The sequence below is a fragment of the Notolepis coatsorum genome (assembly GCF_963971535.1).
Source record: "Notolepis coatsorum genome assembly, chromosome: 20".
Lineage (NCBI taxonomy): Eukaryota > Metazoa > Chordata > Actinopteri > Aulopiformes > Paralepididae > Notolepis > Notolepis coatsorum.
In genome coordinates, this window is record NC_140184.1 from 59,485,295 (window position 1) to 59,504,651 (window position 19,357).

Sequence of the window (19,357 nt, forward strand, 5' to 3'; positions counted from 1 at the left end):
CATTTTTCAAACCATCTACAAATGTGTTACTACACATTAAACAACATTATTTAATTATGAACAAATCAAGTACAAACAATGTTGATAATGAGTTATAAATAATGTAGAACTAATTTGTAAATGTTATACAAATATAGCTATAAATGATTTAATAATAATTTACGAATATATATAAATTATTTGTTCATGATTAGTTCATTATCTACAAATACCTTATAAAGGTCTTATAACTGAGTGTTATTATAAAGTGTTACCGCAACATTTTCCATTACTCAAAGATCATTCCATGGATCCCTCACACTTCTAAAGCAAATCATACAATGTAATTGTGTCCAACATCACATGGGAAAAAAATAAAGGGTAACAGAAACATCCCCTTCTACTATTTGAAATCAAAATAGTGTCACAAATCCAACTGAATAGAGTCCAATGTTAATCTCTTGCCAACCTTTTACTGACTAATATACTTTTGTAGAGTAAAACTGAAGTTCTCTCTCTCCTCCTCTCACACAGTACCATGTGAGAAGTTATTTTCATTGTCAGGGACAGACACATACATAAGAAATAAATGTCGGGGAGCTCCAGTAGCTCACCACGTACCTCGAGCGCTATTTCGGCGCCGGGGACAACCGTGCTTGTCACGGATCTGGGGTTTAGCGAGTTCGAATCCCAGACTGCAGCCGTGCCTTTCCCAGAGTGTCTTCCCCCCCATCTGTACCCCTTCAGCCTGTTTCTGTCGGTCATTCTTGACCAGAGTAAATGCGATAAACGCTAAAAAGAGCCAGGGGAATGGCCAAAGTTTAAAAAAAAAGAAATAAATGTCAGTAATGAAAACTAGCTCATTAGCTAATTCTGGCACATTTACATTGATGTCGAAACTGAAGATGTTGATTAATGGTTAAAAAATTGTCACTGGTTAAAAAATAAATAACTTAACTTTTTACTGTTACTTGGCTTCTTTTCCCTTCTTCTTCTTGGGTTTGGGCTGACAGTCCAGCTTCTGCTGGACCAGCTCTGTGATGTTCAGGTTACCGTAGGCTGTTGCGATGGCCAGGCAGTTCTGCCCTGAGGAGAGGAAAACACAAGGTATCTCACACTCAGAACAGAGGAACAACCTGGGAACTGTCGGGATAAATCAGAAAAAGATAACTATATAGAGTTATACTGTATGAGACTGTATGGAGAGCACGGTTTAATTTAATTTAATTTCAAACCTTTATTTAAGCTGAGGTTTCCTTCATTTACAGTCATGTTGAGTGTATATACAGTTTAAATAAAGGCATATAAAATCACACAGCATATAAAATCAGAACAATAAGACAAGTAAGGATAACAATCAATTAAAACATGTACAGACAGTATCTTCAGCTGGTGCATTAATAAGCTATAGATTTATATGGAATTCGTTAATCTATTGGTTAGTGTTATGTACCAGGAGCCTGATCACTCCTGTGTCACTGTGCATGCAGGTTGAGGGCTACCAATTAGCTAATTAGTGCTGATTGGTTACCTGCTGGGAGCTTTAAAACCAGCCCTGGTAACACACATGCAGTGTCTGTGCTTAGAGGAAGAGCTGTCACGTTCTTCCAGTCCTTGTCCTTTGGTTTACACTAATAGTTCCTTGATATAGTAGCATTTTGAGTTAGAGCACAGGGTTTTGGTGTTGGTTTGCACATAGGTTGCGTGCCTTTGAGCCAGGGTCGTAACAGTTGGGCGCTCGTCCGGGATATTTTACCCCTAGAAATTTGTTTGGTGGTTTTTTTTTGTGTTACACGGGGTGTCATAGTATTATGGTTTGGGTGGTGTTCGTTACATATTGTGTAACGTGGGGGCTTGAGCCGTTTTCATCAAACAGGTGAGTATGCCTTATTTGTTTGTAATTTGATGTGACTACTTATGCTGTTAAAATATATAGTTTAGTGGGCACCACATGTAGATAGGGACATTATTTTCTGGTTGTTGGTTAGCTTCCTGTGCACCACATACTCCTGGGGCAGTCAGGGAAGGGATTGGCACCATCTACTTGTCTGGTACCGTATCATGTACTGGACGGGTGGATGGTCAAGTATGATCTTTGGCTGGTAGCAGGTGTGGTTGAAGATGGTTAGGTCTACAGGGCATTAGCTTAAGGGTAGGTAGATTAGGGGGCCAGAAAACACAGGTAGTGTCGTAGGGCCTGATTTACTGTTTCTTAGGGTAGACATGTGGTGGGCCGGTTGTGACTGCAGTTTAGATGTAGAAGCATAAGTAGTCATATCAGGTTAGAAGGGCCACCTGTTTGAATTTGTTTGTTGTATTTGTTTTGTTTGTTTTGAGTGTTTGGTTAGCATACCGGTTAGCACGTGACACCCTGCGTGTATGTCACGTCTATTTATTTCAGGGTGGTTGTTTTTTATTTGATTTTTTTTGCAAATTAGAAAGATGCGCTCGGTAGGGCACACATTTCCACCGCGTCCCTTTATGGTTGTTATTATTGGCATTAGCGTTCTTCAGTGGTTCTTCAGTGGTTCTTCATGGTTCTTTGGTGGTTCTTCGTGGTTCGTTAGTGGTTCTTCGTGACTGTGAAGTAAAGTGAGTAGCTTGTGGTGACTGGTACAGTAACGATGGCTTCCATCAAGGACTTTGTTGATCACCCGTCTCATGATATGTTGGGGAAGTTTTCCAAAGAACAACTTCTGGAACTTGCTGTACACTACAGGGTAGAGCTTACTGCAAGTGAGAAACGTTTGAAGCCAACTGCCTTGAGTGCTTTAAGGGTGTTACTCATTAGAGGGCAGGTGCTCGAGGAGAGGGTGGAGGAGCCTTTGTCTGACGCATCTCCGCTATTACCTGGTGCAGAGGGTGAGTGGAGGATTAGTCAAGTCAAGTCAAGTCAAGAGTTTTAATTGTCACGGCATACAGGTATACAATGAAATGCGGGTGGTCTTGCCCGCAACAATGTGCAATACAGTGGTACAACATATAATAGAATCAAAAAATGAAAAAACAACATTGTGCAGTAAACAGGTAACAGGTAACATGGAGTGACATCTCGGTATCTGTACATAGTTATTTACAGAGCATATGGGACATGCTAGTTAGCTTTGGTAGTGCAATACACTGTTCCTGTTATTCTAATTTAAAGTGTCCTTTCCTTTGGCCATAAGTGTGCGTGTGTGCGACATGAGTGTGTGCCCGCTCATGTTAAAGTGTTAAGTGGCTGCTCGTGTGTGAGCGTGCACAGCGTGCGTGTCGTGTGTGTGTTCATGTGTGCTTGTGTGTGGATAGTTCAATGTTCTGAGCACTCAATGTTCATTGTTCATGGCTTTGATGGCCTGGGGGAAGAAGCTGAGCCTAAGCCGCTCTGTCCTAGTAGCTGGGGTTCGCAGGCGTCTGCCTGACCTCAGCAGCTGAAACAGGCTGTTATTGGGGTGGTGAGGGTCTTTCATTATCCTGCAGGCTCTGGATTTGCACCTCTTGTTGTATAGAACCTGCAGGGGGGGTAGTGCAATACCCGTGGTACGCTCGGCTGAGCGCACCACTCTCTGTAGGGAGTTGGAGTTTAAGGAAAGGCAGCTAGAGCACGAGCGTGAGGAGAGGAGAGAGGAGCGTGAGCTTAAGGAGAGAGAGAGGAGAGAGGAGCGTGAGCTTAAAGAGAGGAAAGAGGAGCGGGAGCTTAAGGAGAGACAAATGTTGCTGGAGGAGAGACAAATGTTACTGGTGCACGAGCGTGCGCAGAAGGAGCTTGAGTTTAAGCATGCTGCCTTACAGGCGGGTGCTCTGCATTCAGAGTCACGTTCCGGGTTTGATGTAGGCAGGAATATTAGGATGGTGCCTCCATTTTTTGAGAAAGACGTGGAAAGATATTTTCCCCTTTTTGAACGGGTGGCAACCACATTGAAGTGGCCTGATACCGCCTGGACACTGCTGCTGCAATGTGTTTTAGTTGGTAGGGCACAAGAAGCCTATACTGCTCTGTCCCTTGAACAAAGCGCTGATTATGAGCTTGTTAAAGCTTCCATATTGAGGGCTTATGAGTTGGTCCCAGAGGCCTATCGTCAGCGTTTTAGAGGTTATCGCAGGTCGGAGGGACAGTCTTATGTTGAATTTGGAAGGGAGAAGGAGAACCTGTTTGACAGGTGGTGCACTTCTCGGAAGGCAGAGTCAAGAGAGCAGCTTAGGCAGTTGATTCTCCTAGAGGAATTTAAAAGATGTGTTCCTGATACCGTTTCCACACATCTAAATGAGCGTAAAGTATCGAAGATAGGCGACGCCGCTGTCTTCGCTGATGAGTTTGTGTTGACACACAAGTCCGTGTTTTTGGAGGACTACCGTGTTGAGTCCGGGGATAGGCGTCCTGTTCAGGGGGGCCGTTTCCCAAAACCTGTGTCTGCTGGTCAGTTAACTTCACCTCCTAGGCGGGGTGGTTCTGCTGGTGCATTCCCAGAAGGGATTATCTGTTTCTACTGTAAAGAATATAATAATAATAATGCAGGACCTGTTGCAGAGGTCTTTATTCGGCATGCAACGACACTCAATGTTTTTTAGTGGTACACACAGCGGTTAGTTTTAGCACACACACCGGAACACACGCATGCATTGTCTCTTTAGGATCGCAGATGCGATTTGTCTCTGCGATTAACCCATCCCGTCGTCCTTCCCCCCCAAGGGCAGCCGGGAGCAGACAGGCGTCAACGTGAGCCGCGCCAGGGGACCAATCCAAGTGCTCCTGTCCGTCTTCGTCAAGGACGCCACAGCGTTAGCGATCTGTTGTTGTGCATGTTTTTCCATTGGGTTTATCTTATCGGGGGGGAAACCCTTGCGAGCACGGGGAGAACATGCAAACTCCACACAGAAAGGCCTGGGAGATACACCACCTGGGTACCTGGCATCATGGAAACCTGGTCCCCAAGCGGGAATCGAACCCTGGACCTTCTTGCTGTGAGGCCAGTGTTAACCACTACACCACCATGCCACCTGGTCATATCGTTGCTGGGTGCCCGGTGCTTGAGCAGAAAAATTTCAGAACCGTGGCTCTGGTAGAAACCATATGCAGAACGCCTATGCCAACGTTAGATGGTGATGGGGGAAGTATCAAACGTGTGGACAAAGAGCTTGAGGGTTCCTCAAGGTTTATGATGGATGGATTTGTTTCTCTGACTAATGCACTAGAGTCCAAACAGGCTATAACAATTTGGAGAGATACCGGTGCTTTTCAGTCCCTCATTCTGGAGGGGGTTTTGCCGTTTTCAGAAAACTCTTCTTTGCATTCCGGTGTCGTTGTTCGGGGCTTTGGGGGTGGATTTGTGGATGCACCTTTGCATGAGGTCACGCTCAATTCTCCCTTAGTATCAGGCAATGTTGTTGTGGGGGTATGTTCTCACATTCCCATAAAGGGGGTGTCCTTCATTCTAGGGAATGATTTGGCTGGTGACAAAGTGTTGGCTACTCCGGTTGTAGCTCCCATTCCTGTGGTTTCTGAGGTCCCTAATGAGCTGGCACAGAAACATCCAGAAGTGTTTCCTGTGTGTGCTGTGGCACGGGAAATGTCAAAGGACAAAAGTGATGTTGTTGATACTTCGACTTGGGACATTACACTTAGTGACACATTCTTTGTTGAATTAAAATGTGTACCTGGTGAGAATTTTGGAAAGCACACTGTGGATGTACCTCTGCATAATGATTCTCTTGATTGTGGCTTTGTGTTAGGCCCGGTGGTGAAACCAGAGTTGACATGCGTGCCGGAGAAGCATGTGGCAGGAGATGATATGGCAGCGCAGTGTCTCAAGGTCTTCCCAGCCTGTACGGTGGCTGAGGCCACGAACGAATTGGAGGATGAGTGTGGGAAGGATGCTATGAGAGGTGCTGTTGTTTCATGTGACACCGTTCTAGTTGGAGAGGCTACTGAGCCTGACTTAGGCTGCCAGCCTTCCCACAGTAGCTCTATTGTCCCTAATGTTTCACTTGTGGGCAGGGATGGTCCCAGTATGTCAGTTGATGATTCTGACATTGATCCACTTGTCCACACTGATTCTCTGCCATGCACTAGGTGTGATGGTCAACCTAGTTACCTGTGTCCTGTGGAGCAGGAGCCGCCTTCGCGACCTGGTCTGTTGAGTGGCAGCCATTTTGATTTTGATCAGGACAATGTTATTTTGGGTGACGCCATTTTAGATGGTGTTCCAGACGTTTTTGTGACTGTCGTACTGTCATGTTCCAGGGACGGTGGGGCTGTACCTGAGGCGGTACATCCTACTCTGGATGTTCACGGTTTGCAGTATCCTGAACTGCCAGTGCCAGGTGGGATGGATATGGGCGCGGTGGTGGTATCAGTGATCTATGGTTTTTGTTTTGCTGTGTTCTGTTGTGTTGAGCGCAGTGAGATTAGTTCTCAGATTGATTTTGGTTTGCAGTCTATTTTTGACAGGTCGGTATCGGTGGAGGGGCCTGTTGAAAGGGAGCATACAACACGGTTGGTGGTCGTGTTCGACAGGGGCCGACCCGCTATCGCTGTTGTGGTAGTGGCCCTGACAATTAATGGGTCACAGTTGTTTTTGTTGTTTTTGTTTATTGGTTGTTGTGTGGTGGTTGCCTCTGGGGCAACCAGTTTGGTGTGGGAGGTGTTATGTACCAGGAGCCTGATCACTCCTGTGTCACTGTGCATGCAGGTTGAGGGCTGCCAATTAGCTAATTAGTGCTGATTGGTTACCTGCTGGGAGCTTTAAAACCAGCCCTGGTAACACACATGCAGTGTCTGTGCTTAGAGGAAGAGCTGTCACGTTCTTCCAGTCCTTGTCCTTTGGTTTACACTAATAGTTCCTTGATATAGTAGCATTTTGAGTTAGAGCACTGGGTTTTGGTGTTGGTTTGCACATAGGTTGCGTGCCTTTGAGCCAGGGTCGTAACAGTTAGTCTAGATTAGAATAACCCGTGCGATTGGGTTATTAACGATGCAGCAGCTGATGCAGGCGTGTGTGTGTGTGTGTGTGTGTGTGTGTGTGTGTGTGTGTGTGTGTGTGTGTGTGTGTGTGTGTGTGTGTGTGTGTGTGTGTGTGTGTGTGTGTGTGTGTGTAACTATGTACACAGTATCCTGCATCGGCTGCTGCATGTTAATAAGCTATAGATTTATATGGAATGAGTTAATCTATTAGTTAGTCTATTCCTGCGTGATTGGGTTTACTTCTCATTTGCAGTGTGTGTGTGTAATGCTCACGATGCCTCATTGAGTCATGACCATAAATGTAAAACGTAATAGTTAATGATAGAAATATTGTCATATTTATTATCATTATAATTATTTAATTCCGATGATGTCTGTAGAAGTGACCACAATCCCCAAGGACTTCTCCAAAATGAAGCCGTTAAGAACTCGGGCGCACACCAATGCATCCAGATATAGTCGTATTTATGTTTAATATAATTATTTAATTCCGAGGATGTCTGTAGAATCGAAGTGACCACAATCCCCAAGGACTTCTCACAAATTAAGCCGTTAAACACACGGGCATACACCGGTCTGTCCGACTTAAGCAATTTCTTGGTAACTTTCTTGTAAGTCCGTTGGAGAATGAGGTCCACTGATTTCTGGTGACTTTGCATAGTTACCCGGAATCTCTTCTAAATGCAGGCTGTGAAGGAACACGTGTAAACTGGGCAGATTAGCCAGATAGAGCCACTATCTCACAGAGCTATGTAGTATAGAGCCTCTATATAACATAGAGATGTAGTATAGTCTCTATCTAACAGAGAGATGTAGTATAGAGTCTCTACCTTGATTGATTGATTGATTGATTGAAAACTTTATTAACAGATTGCAGAATGGGTACAGTACAGTACAGCTCAATACATACAATTGTTAAGGGGATGCAGACCAGAGAAAGACTTTCGTCTTGTTTACATCAGGGTAGTATAGAGCCTCTACCTAACAGAGATGTAGTATAGAGCCAATATCTAACAGAGAGATGTAGTATAGTCTCTACCTAACAGAGATATGTAGTATATAGCCACTATCTAACAGAGATGTAGTATAGAGCCTCTATCTAACAGAGAGATGTAGTATAGAGCCTCTATATAACATAGAGATGTAGTATAGAGGCTCTATATAACAGATATAATAGTATAGAGCCTCTACAGTATCTAACAGATATTATGCGCTGCCCTATAGTAGTAAAGGCTCCCAGAGTCTTTGATGGTGAATAACACCATGCTAATATTGGTCCTCATTCTCGAATGGATATATGTAAAACTTACCAAGGAATTCCATCGTAACTCGATTTTACAAAATTATTTGGCATTCTCAAACAGCTTTGTATTGTAAATTCTTTGTAGGATTTATGTACTCTAAAAGGCAGTCGTAAGTCAGACAGACCGGTGTGCGCCCATGGTTTCAACAGCTTTCTCTGGTATAAGTCATTGGGGATTGCCGATTATGATGCTACAGACATCCGTGGAATTAAATAATTATAATGATAAATAATACGACAATATTTGTATCAATAATAATTTAGCATTTATAGTCCTGACTCAATGAGGCATTGTGAGTATTACACACACACACACTGCAAACTAAATAAATAAGAACTAAACCGATCACCATGGATATAGCGACTGTATAGTGGAATATACTGTATTAATATGCCATATATTGTCTTCTTCTCTATGATATTATTTATTGTTGGTTTTATGTATTCCTATTGCTAAATTTGCATCTTAGTGCGGCAGCCTTAGCGAGCGCACGCACGCACGCACGCACGCACGCACGCACGCACGCGCGCACACACACACACACACACACACACACACACACACACACACACACACACACACACACACACACACACACACACACACACACACACACACACACACACACACACACACACACACACGTACTGTATATGTGCGAAATGAATAGTTCCAGCAAAGTAGGCTTCCATTATTCTAATGACTTATTTTTATGAGGTATTATAGTAGTAAGTCCTACTGTAGAATATGACGTAATAGCATGACATCTAATTTAGTAATGTCAATACTGAACGACTGCACGATTTGCTCTTGACAAGCGCGCAGTCGTTCAGTATTGACATTACAATGAGATGTCATGCTATTTATCATGCCAATATCACTTTGATATAACAGACATCCGTGGAATTAAATAATTATAATGATGATAAATACAACACTATTTGTATCATAACAATTATGTTTTACATTTATAGTCATGACTCAACAAACCATGTTCGAAAATAAATAAATAAATGAGAACTAAACCGATCACCGTGGATATAGCTATAGTGGAATAGACTATTAATATTCCAAAACGTAATTATCGTATTTATTATCATTATAATTATTTATATATCATATATATTTATATGTCTGTAGAATGGACGCAATCACCAACTATTTATCCCAAATGAAGCATTTTACCAGTTCCATCACCTGTGCATTGTATGTTACTATTGCACTTTACTAATACATTTGCACTCTGTTTGGATGTTGTATTGTACTTGTGCTGTATTATGACAATACATTTTAATCTAATCGAATTGTGATCAGTCGCAAATTGGTTCCGCGCTACCTGTTGAATACAAGGATCAACACAGCAGAGATGCAACGGCAGACCCTCTCACTTCCGTATTGCACACGGCCCTGGCCTTATAAGGAGCTGGCTGGGCGTGTCTGTATGCAAATTCAGGGATATGGGCACACACTGCCATTTTAAGAATGAGTGACGTACTCTATTCAGCGGAGCACAGCTGCGAAAGTTTTTGCCCACTTAGGAAGACTCACGCGTTCAGGAATCCGGAGGAGGATTTCCGTAAATCTGTTGGTACAACATTTTTACCAGGATATTTACCAAGGCAAACACGTTCCAGAATGAGGACCATTGACCAGACGTGAAAAACAACTTTTTTTGTAATGAAAAATGCTCTGTCATTTCGACCTGTGAGTGCCAACGACGAGATTAGTTGTGTTAACTCGCCATGCGTTGAGTGCCAATGACGAGTTCTCGTTTTTTTTTCTCGTTTTTGCTTTTATTAGCAATATCCATTCATTTTTCATCCATCCAGCCTGACGTTATCATTGGGAATGGGTCTGAGCTCGAAAAGGGAAAATACCACCGCCTATCGTCTCCCGGATGGTATTGCACATCATTGGATTGGATTGGGTGGGCATGTGCATCAGAAAAAAAGTCCGGTCCGGGGTTTTCCCTTCTCTGGCAAGCAGTATCTGTTACCACATGGGGAGGCTGGGAGGAGCTTTCGATTATGTGTTTTGGACTATAACGTTGGATCAATAAACACGATCAATATTTGGAATGGCGATCAGGAATTGGATTCATCTTTTTGCAGAACATCTGATGTGAGGTAAGGACTCTATTTTACCAGGGTTAATCAGATGTTTTTTTCTCAGCCATCGCAGCGTGTCTGTGTGTGTGTGTATGACGTTAGCGCTGACCAGGTCATGGATAATAGATTTTTCAGCCCGCTTCTCTAGCGTGCATAAGTACACATATACTATCGATAATCTAACGTTTATTTGAAAACTATTCATAAATCAGCCGAAAAATGACAATGTGTTTTGTGTATTCCACTAAAGAGCTATTATCGCGGAATTTCTCTGGAATTACTAGAACTCTCCAAAACTATACTTGTATTCAAAATGGTATAAAACGGAAATGTACCAATGAAAAAACAATCCGTTTCATACATGTTGACTGCAAGCAAGTCATTGATAAGCGAGAGGTGTTTTAGACCCATAGCCATAATTTAAGATATAGTTTAAGCCTTCGCAAATTTCCCCGACCTCCCATTGACTTCCTTATTGGCATTCTAGCCCATATATGGTCAAAGGGGCGTGGCACTGAATGTGTTAATGACAAAAATAACGTTCAAAATTTGTTTGACAGAGGCTGGCGTGAGTTGGGTAGTGTAGTTTTATAAAATTGAAGCCCATCGAAAGCCCTGGGTCTCCTCTCTCTTAGGACTACAAAAACAAATGACGGCATAATTTCCTTGCTTCTATATCCGCAATTTTTTGATACAATGCGCAGAGATTTTTGTAAACTCATATTTCGCTAAACACTTAAAAACTTTGGTAAAAAAACGTAGTGCTGAAAATATACACTTTGACTGCTGTTTTGATAGGGTTAGGGTCTTTACTATTGCCAAAATTTGAAAAGAAAATGCAACATTAATTAATACGGACTGTATTGATCTATTTATGAAATTTATCTTGGCCCGGTACAGGGCCAGTCGGGCTTAAGGGGTACGTTGGTAAATGAGAACCAATAAGTTGGCAAGCATCCTTGTTGTCTAGAAACAGAAGGCGAATAGGAAGTGCCTTTCAACTTGATAATGATAATAATAGCCCTCTACAGCTGGTACATTGATTGTTCTGTCTTGCTGTTTAACAATGGCCCTTAACGAGCATCTCAACACAGCATGCTTCCTTCATTATTTGTGAGTAACCACTGTGCTGGTACTACCTTGCTTGTTCTCTGCCTGCATGTTGGCTCCTATCTCGATTAGGTAGTCCACGCAATCCAGCCTGCAGCTCTGGATGGCCCTCATCAGGGGTGTGGCCCCATTCAATGCCTCTGCGTCCACCTTTGCCCCAGAATTTACCAGCAGCTTAGCAATGTCAGTCTGGCCCACGAGGCACGCATGGTGCAGGGGTGTCCAGCTGAACTGATCACAGGAGTTCACATCAGCCCTGGGAGAGGACACAGAGGTAAACAAATAAAGCATCTGGGCGACAAATAAAGCATGGGGTGACAGTAGCTCAGGAGGTAGAGCAGTCGTCTGGTCATCAGTGGTGATTGAGAGCAGCTGAGTTGAGTGTGTGCAGTGAGAGAGAAGCAGTGTTTTTGAGAGTGGAGAGTTACACAGAAATTAAGTATCTAGTTATCCATGTGATAGATTAGTTCATTGATGCCTGGTAAAATCTTATATCTGTGCTTAGGCTGTAGGCTGCACCCTGCTCTCTCTGTCTCTCCCTTTGTGCATGTGGCGTGACCTGATGACCTCTGGCTCGAGGCTCCTTCTACACAGGGCCCCTGTACATCACACGCACACACATGCACACGCACACACTCACGTGCACACACACTCACGTACACACGCGCACAAGCTGTCACGCCTTTGATTTATGGAGATGTTGTTCAGAGACTAGGGGTTTCTACATCTGGAACCAATTAGCCCCCCTTCTTCTGACCAAGTACACACACACACACACACACACACACACACACACACACACACACACACACACACTCACACTCACACACACACACACACACACTCCTCCCCTCCTCTCTGTATGTATAAAATGACATGTAATAAGGACATTCTGGCTTCTTTCTTCCTCTACTGGTGCTGTGAGATGATGTGCCCGCGCGGGGTGACTGTGACTGTTCTTCTCCTCTGATGAATAAAAGCTCCGTTCGAAATACTCTGTCTCCGCCCGTCTTTCGGCCGACTGGTCCACAACTATATCAATTAAGAATTCACAAGGGATAGGAAATCCCTAACAAATGGAGGTTCCATAGTGAGAATTGATGTGTTCCAGCCGCAACCGAGGACGGAGGAATGGAGACGCGGAGGAGGAGAAGACGATGCAGAAGATCCAGACAGTCACTACCAGCTGTCTGCAGCGCGTCTGAACCAGGGGTGAGATACCAGCAGCCCCTCAGACGTCCGTGACCAGACCACCAGACGACCGGATGACAGGCAGGAGGAGACGAAGGACAGACGGGCCAGGATGAGAGGCAGACCACCGGAGGAGATGGCAGCTGTGCGAGAGGCCGGAGATGACCACCGCAGCACCGGAGATCAGCGACAGCAGCCAGGCACCACATGCACCGCAGATCATAGGCACCGCCGCAAGTCGTCTACGACACGCAGTTCATCCACAACGAGAACGGGGGAAGCGGCCGCAGGGGAGACACTGAGCTGAGTTGGAGTGATGGTGGGCCGGCCGGCGAGAGGTGGAGGGGACAGTCTGAGACACTGGGAAGGCAGCGGACCGGAGGAGGCACGTTTGCCTAGGGGACCGCACCCTGGAACGGGAACCAGCTCAGGAGGAGACCCACATCCCCTAGAAGACGGGACCAGGGGTGCACTGTAAATAGAGGGGGGGTTCCTCTGGGTTAGGTGAATGAGTAAGGGGGGTCCGACGGGGTTACGTGCTATCTTCTGTTAAGTTGCCAGAATCTGTGCTTCTCTCTCTTTCTCTCTCTCTCTCCCGCTCTCCCCCCCTCCCTCTAAATCTCTCTCCTCTCTTGATGTTGATTGTCCCGTCTGGTATTGGATGTGATGCGTGTAATGAGGTGACAATCGACGGATACAGATCAATGAACTGTGTGTTGACGTTTTAATTTAACGTCAAAAGGGGGAATTGATAGATTAGTTCATTGATGCCTGGTAATATCTTATATCTGTGCTTAGGCTGTAGGCTGCACCCTGCTCTCTCTGTCTCTCCCTTTGTGCATGTGGCGTGACCTGATGACCTCTGGCTCGAGGCTCCTTCTACACAGGGCCCCTGTACATCACACGCACACACATGCACACGCACACACACTCACGTGCACACGCACACACACTCACGTACACACGCGCACAAGCTGTCACGCCTTTGATTTATGGAGATGTTGTTCAGAGACTAGGGGTTTCTACATCTGGAACCAATTAGCCCCCCTTCTTCTGACCAAGTACACACACACACACACACACACACTCACACTCACACACACACACACACACTCCTCCCCTCCTCTCTGTATGTATAAAATGACATGTAATAAGGACATTCTGGCTTCTTTCTTCCTCTACTGGTGCTGTGAGATGATGTGCCCGCGTGGGGTGACTGTGACTGTTCTTCTCCTCTGATGAATAAAAGCTCCGTTCGAAATACTCTGTCTCCGCCCGTCTTTCGGCCGACTGGTCCACAACTATATCAATTAAGAATTCACGAGGGATAGGAAATCCCTAACACATGGTAAGTGAATTTATTGTTTTTTTCTACTTTATTAATTGTGTTCGTTTCCCCCCGGCAGCTTTGTGCTGTTTGGGGGAAATTAAATTGTTTGTGTGCCGAGAGGCTTTCTTTCGGTAAGTCAATTGTAAACGGACGGATATAATGGATGTTGACAGACTGAATGGCGGACGGCTTCCCAGGCAAACAGACACAAGAACGGAATTGATATATGAGAAAAAGCTCACTGTGGAGATAGATATAGAGGGTGATGAACGGGTAACAATGATGGAGATGTTGAGGGCGATAAGAGCACAGTGTGGGGTGGTGATGGGCTGCAGGTATAAGACGCCAAAGAAGTATGAGATCACGTTAAAGAGTCTGGAAATAAAGACAAAAGTCATGGATGGAATAAAAGTAAAAAACAACCGCTTAATGGCGCGTGAGATAGTAGATGATGAGATGATAGTGTCTTTTCTGTCACTACCAGTTTATATTACCGATGCTGAAATCATGGACAAATTGGTTCTGTGGGGAGTAAGGGCAATTTCGCTGATAAAAAGAAAAATGTGGCAAGGGACAGATGTGGTGGATGGAACGAGATACATGAAGGTGAAGTTTACAGACACTGTGAAATCATTGCCGTACTCAGTGAAGTTCGAGACGCTGCAGGGCACGGATCACTTCCGAGTAATACACGATAAGCAGCTGCGCGTGTGTCGGTTGTGTGTTCGGCCAGGTCATGTGCTACGGGACTGTCCGGACTTTAGATGCTATAAGTGCAAAAAGCAGGGACATTATGCACGCGAATGTAAGGAAAGGGAGAAATGTGTGTCCCGAGGATGGAGAATGCAGGTGCGGCTTCGCGAAAGGTGGCTGGGCGAGACGTGGAGAGGACGCTGAGACTGGTGGGACAGATGGAGCCACGGAGACGGAGAGAGGAGGGGCGGAGGATGAGAATGGAGAGAAGGAGAACAGAGAGAAGGAGAAGGAGAACGGAGAAAAAGAGGACAGCGATGCGGAGGAGCCAATGCAGACCACTGAGGGAGGTCGAGAGGAGGAGGGTGAGACGGAGTCGTTGGACGGGACGGGGGACAGTTGGGAGCTGACGGCGAAGCAGAGGGAGAGGGAGAGTGGAGAGGAGACCGCGTTCGACGTCTTCGATATCCTGGAGAGAGCGATCGCTGAGATCTCCACCCCGACAACAACTGGGCAGGGTGAGAGCGATGAGGAGGTGCCGGGAGGTGTGGAGAGGAGAGGAAGCGGCGTGGTGGTGGCAGACGGAGTGAGAGACGCGGCAGCAGCTGACGGGGCAGCAGAGCCGAGAGGAAGCGGCGTGGTAGTGGCAGACGGTGCGGGTGCGGCGGAGCAGAAGGAGAGCGGTGCGGCGGAGGCGCTGTGGAGAGGCATCGACGCAGAGCTGGCAGGGCTGGAGGAGAGACAGCAGAGGGGTGACGGCGAGCAGCGGGCAGAATGGCGGAGTGACGAGGGGAATTCAGACGGGAGTGGAGGAACAGCAGAATGGCACTGTTTTACCGGCGGGGCAGAAGAGAAGCGGGAGAGGCGGACGGGCGGCAGAGATGCGCGGAAGGAGCGTCGGCTGCGAGATCAATGACAGCCTTGATGGCTATGTATCGGGCGGGCAGAAGGGCACGGAGGGGAAACCTGGTTTGGGAGTGGCTCAGGGACTCGAGGGAAAAGACAAAAGAGAAAAAAGGGCTGAGCCACGGGCGGACCAGGGGAATACCTCTGATGCACCTGGGGGCAGTGAAGAGAAGAGACCTACAGAGTTGGAGATTGAAGGAGAGAAACAGGTGATGGAGCTGGCGGCATCATCTGAAATCCCAGAAACAGATGATTCACTGTCGGGTGAGTCAAGCTGTGAAATGGATATAAGTAGGGAGGCAATAAACCTTTTGAAAAGAAAAACAAAAGAAGCACCTAAAGGGGGGAAAAAGGGAGGAAAGGGAGAAAAAGATGATAATGGTGTATATAATAAACCTCATCACATTTGCTGTCATGTGTTCTACAATTACAGTTACTTCTATTAATATAAATGGGTTAAGAAATGCAAAGAAAATAGTTTTTTTTTCAAACATACAATACAGATATTGGATTTGAGTGTGTCAAATATAAACAGGCTAAAGAGAGCTCATCCGAGGACATGGGGTGGGCGCGGGCAAGAAAAGACGAGAAAAGGACGAAATAAATGAATGTGATCATTCTTATTACATTTTCTGTCATGTGTGCTAGACTAAATATTGTTTCACTAAATGCAAATGGTTTGAGAAGAGTAGGGAAAATGGAGGAACTTTTTATGACCTATAAAGCAGAAATAATAGTTTTACAAGAAACATGGTGGACAGAAAATGTAATGAATGAAGTAAAAAAGAAATGGAATGATGAAATATATGTGAGTAATGGAGCAGAGAGATCGTGTGGGGTAGCTATATTATTGAAAAAAGGTGTTGTTAATAAGGTAAGGAAAATACATGACGATACTGAGGGGAGAGTGTTGATAATTGATTTTGTGTTTAATGATATTACGTATAAATGATGTAGTATTTATGCTCCAAATACGGAAAAGGAGAGGAAAGTGTTTTTTGAGGGTTTGAGGGTGCATGTATGAAAGGTGCTTTATACTTACTTACTTACTTACTTACTTACTTACTTACTTACTTACTTACTTACTTACTTACTTACTTACTTACTTACTTACTTACTTACTTACTTACTTACTTACTTACTTACTTACTTACTTACTTACTTACTTACTTACTTACTTACATGAGTGATAATTGTATAATGATTGGTGATTATAATACTATGTGCACAAGATTGGATACAACAAGTAGGGTGTTTAAATTTGACACATCTAGGAATGCACTATTTAAAATAATGGCAGAAACTGATATGGTGGATGTTTGGAGAGAAGAGAATGCAGGTAAAATTGGATACACTAGAAAGCAATTGGTGATGGGTGTACTGAGGCAGAGTAGAATAGACTTATGCCTTGCAAAAAGAAATGTACAGAAGTACATTTTAAAAATAGAGCACAAATTTTATTATTTAAGTGACCATGCAGCTATATGTTTGGAGTTGGGGTATTAAGTGCAGATGAGAGGGGGGGGGTGTGGTGCTTGAATATAGGGGTACTAAAAGAGGAAGAGTATCAGAGAAAGATAAAGAAATATATATGTGCAGAGAAGGAAAACCAAATATATAAAGATAATGTGGGTGTGTGGTGGGGTAATGTGAAAGCTAATATAAAGAAAATAAGTATAAGATATACTAAAGCGCGGAATTATAAAAAGAAAAAAGAGGAATGGAAATTAAGAGAAATGTTGACAAGAGAGGAGGAGAAGATAAAAATAAATCCAGATCACAATATAGAGAAGTACCTTGAGCTTGAAGCTAGGTGGGAATCAAGTGAGAGGAAAAAATGTATGGGAGCAATTATAAGGAGCAAAGCTAAATATGCTTTTGAGGGAGAGAGGTGTACCTCTTTCTTTTTAAGATTGGAAAAAAATAAGCAAAGGAAAACATATATAAGAGAAATTGAAAATGAAGGTGAAAAAATGAATGATCTTGTTGGTATTTTGGATACTGTAGAGTCTTTTTATAGGAAACTATACAAGAGTGAAGGGATTGATAATGAGTGTGTAAATATTGTGTTAAATACCATGAAAATGAGGCTGGAGGAAAGTGATAAGAATATGTGTGATGGAGAAATAACTGAGAAGGAGGTGAGAGAGGCAATTCATGGCCTGCAGATCAAAAAAAGTCCGGGGATAGATGGATTGTCTGGAGAGTTTTATAAAACTTTTGTTGATCTGCTGGCACCAATATTATTGAATGTATATAAAGAAATGGAAAGAATCAGTGTGTGTGCGGAAGGAATGACTACTGGAGTTTTGACTTTGTTATTTAAAAATAAAGGCAGCAAAACTAGGTTAGAGAATTTCAGGCCAATAAGTTTGTTGAACGGAGATTATAAGGTGTTGACAAAGATCTTGGCTAATAGAATAAAAAGGGTGATTGGGAGCATAATAGCGCCGACGCAAGCCTACAGTATACCTGGAAGAGACATATCTGAAACTATCAGAACGATAAAAGATGTGATAAAATATGTAACAGGTAGGGATGAAGAATGTGCTTTGTTAAGTGTAGACCTAAACAAAGCTTTTGATCGTGTGGAACATGAGTTCTTATTGAAAACAATGAATATTTTTGGTTTTGGTGAAAGAATTATAAAATGGGTAAAACTTTTGTATACTGATGCAAAGAGTTGTGTAAAGTGCAATGGGTGCATCACAGATGTCTTTACTTTAGAACGGTCTGTGAGGCAGGGGTGTCCACTTTCAGCCTTGCTGTACACAATTTCTGCAGAGCCACTTGCAACTTATGTTAAAAGTATAAAGGAAATTGTAGGAATTAAAATACCAAATGGGGGGGTGAGTCTGGTGCATCAGTATGCGGATGATACTACCTTCACAGTAAGGAATATTGACAGTGTAAATAGAATAATGGAGTGTCTGCGGGTGTATGGTAGGGCATCAGGGGCTGAGATAAATGTGGATAAATCGGAATTATTATGTATAGGTAATTTGAATATAGATAAATGTGTTTTCCCTTTTAAAATGGCGGAGGAGCACATCAAAATTTTGGGGATATGGATAGGGGTGAATGATAGTAGAGAGAGGGATTTAACGTGGACAGGTATAGTAATTAAAATAAGACAGATGCTTCAGTATTGGAAACAGGTGTTTGAAGCTAAAAGGCAAGGTAATTATAGTAAATAGCTTATTAATGTCAAAATTAATGTATGCTTTAAGTGTGTTGGACATGCCAGAGACAGTAGAAAATGCTGTGAATGGAGTAGTAAAAGATTTCCTGTGGGAAGGGAAGATGGCTAAAATAGCGCACAAGACTCTGATAGGTAAGTGCAGTGAAGGTGGTTTAAATTTGTTTGATTTTAAGGTAAGGAAAAAAACTATAAGGATAAAGTGTGTACAGAAGTACTTGTGTGATAGCACAGAGTATGGCTGGAAGCTTTTATTCAGAGAGTGTGTAGAGAAGGTAGGCAAGTGTGGGGACAATGGTCTGTTCATGGGGTTTAAACTGCCCATGACAGAGGGGATACCTGTTTTGTATAGGGAGGTACTGCAGGCGTGGGCCGAGTTCTTGCCCAATGTAGAGTACTTATGTACAGAGTTAGAAATGGTTTTTAACCAACCTGTATTTCTAAACCCTAAAGTAAGTATTAATGAGAGTGTTTTGTATAATAAAGTTTTTTGGAGAGCAGGAATAAGACAAGTGAAGGATTGTGTGTATGAGTTTGTACCGGGCTTCCTCCCGGTACAGGCTTTATATGACACAGTGATAGAATTGGAGGAGGAAT

General features: G+C 43.8%; 1 protein-coding gene across 1 annotated transcript in view; it reads right to left on the minus strand.

The window, feature by feature from the left end:
* Positions 1–946: 946 nt before the first annotated feature.
* Positions 947–19,357, minus strand: part of LOC311246881 (ankyrin repeat and EF-hand domain-containing protein 1-like) — a gene marked incomplete at both ends in the record, with an annotated part of 45,826 nt that continues 27,415 nt past the window's right edge. The window contains 2 exons of the mRNA XM_084337122.1: positions 947–1,065; positions 11,471–11,697. Of these exons, the coding sequence (XP_084193248.1) occupies positions 947–1,065; positions 11,471–11,697 (346 nt within the window). The remainder of the gene's footprint in view (positions 1,066–11,470; positions 11,698–19,357) is intronic.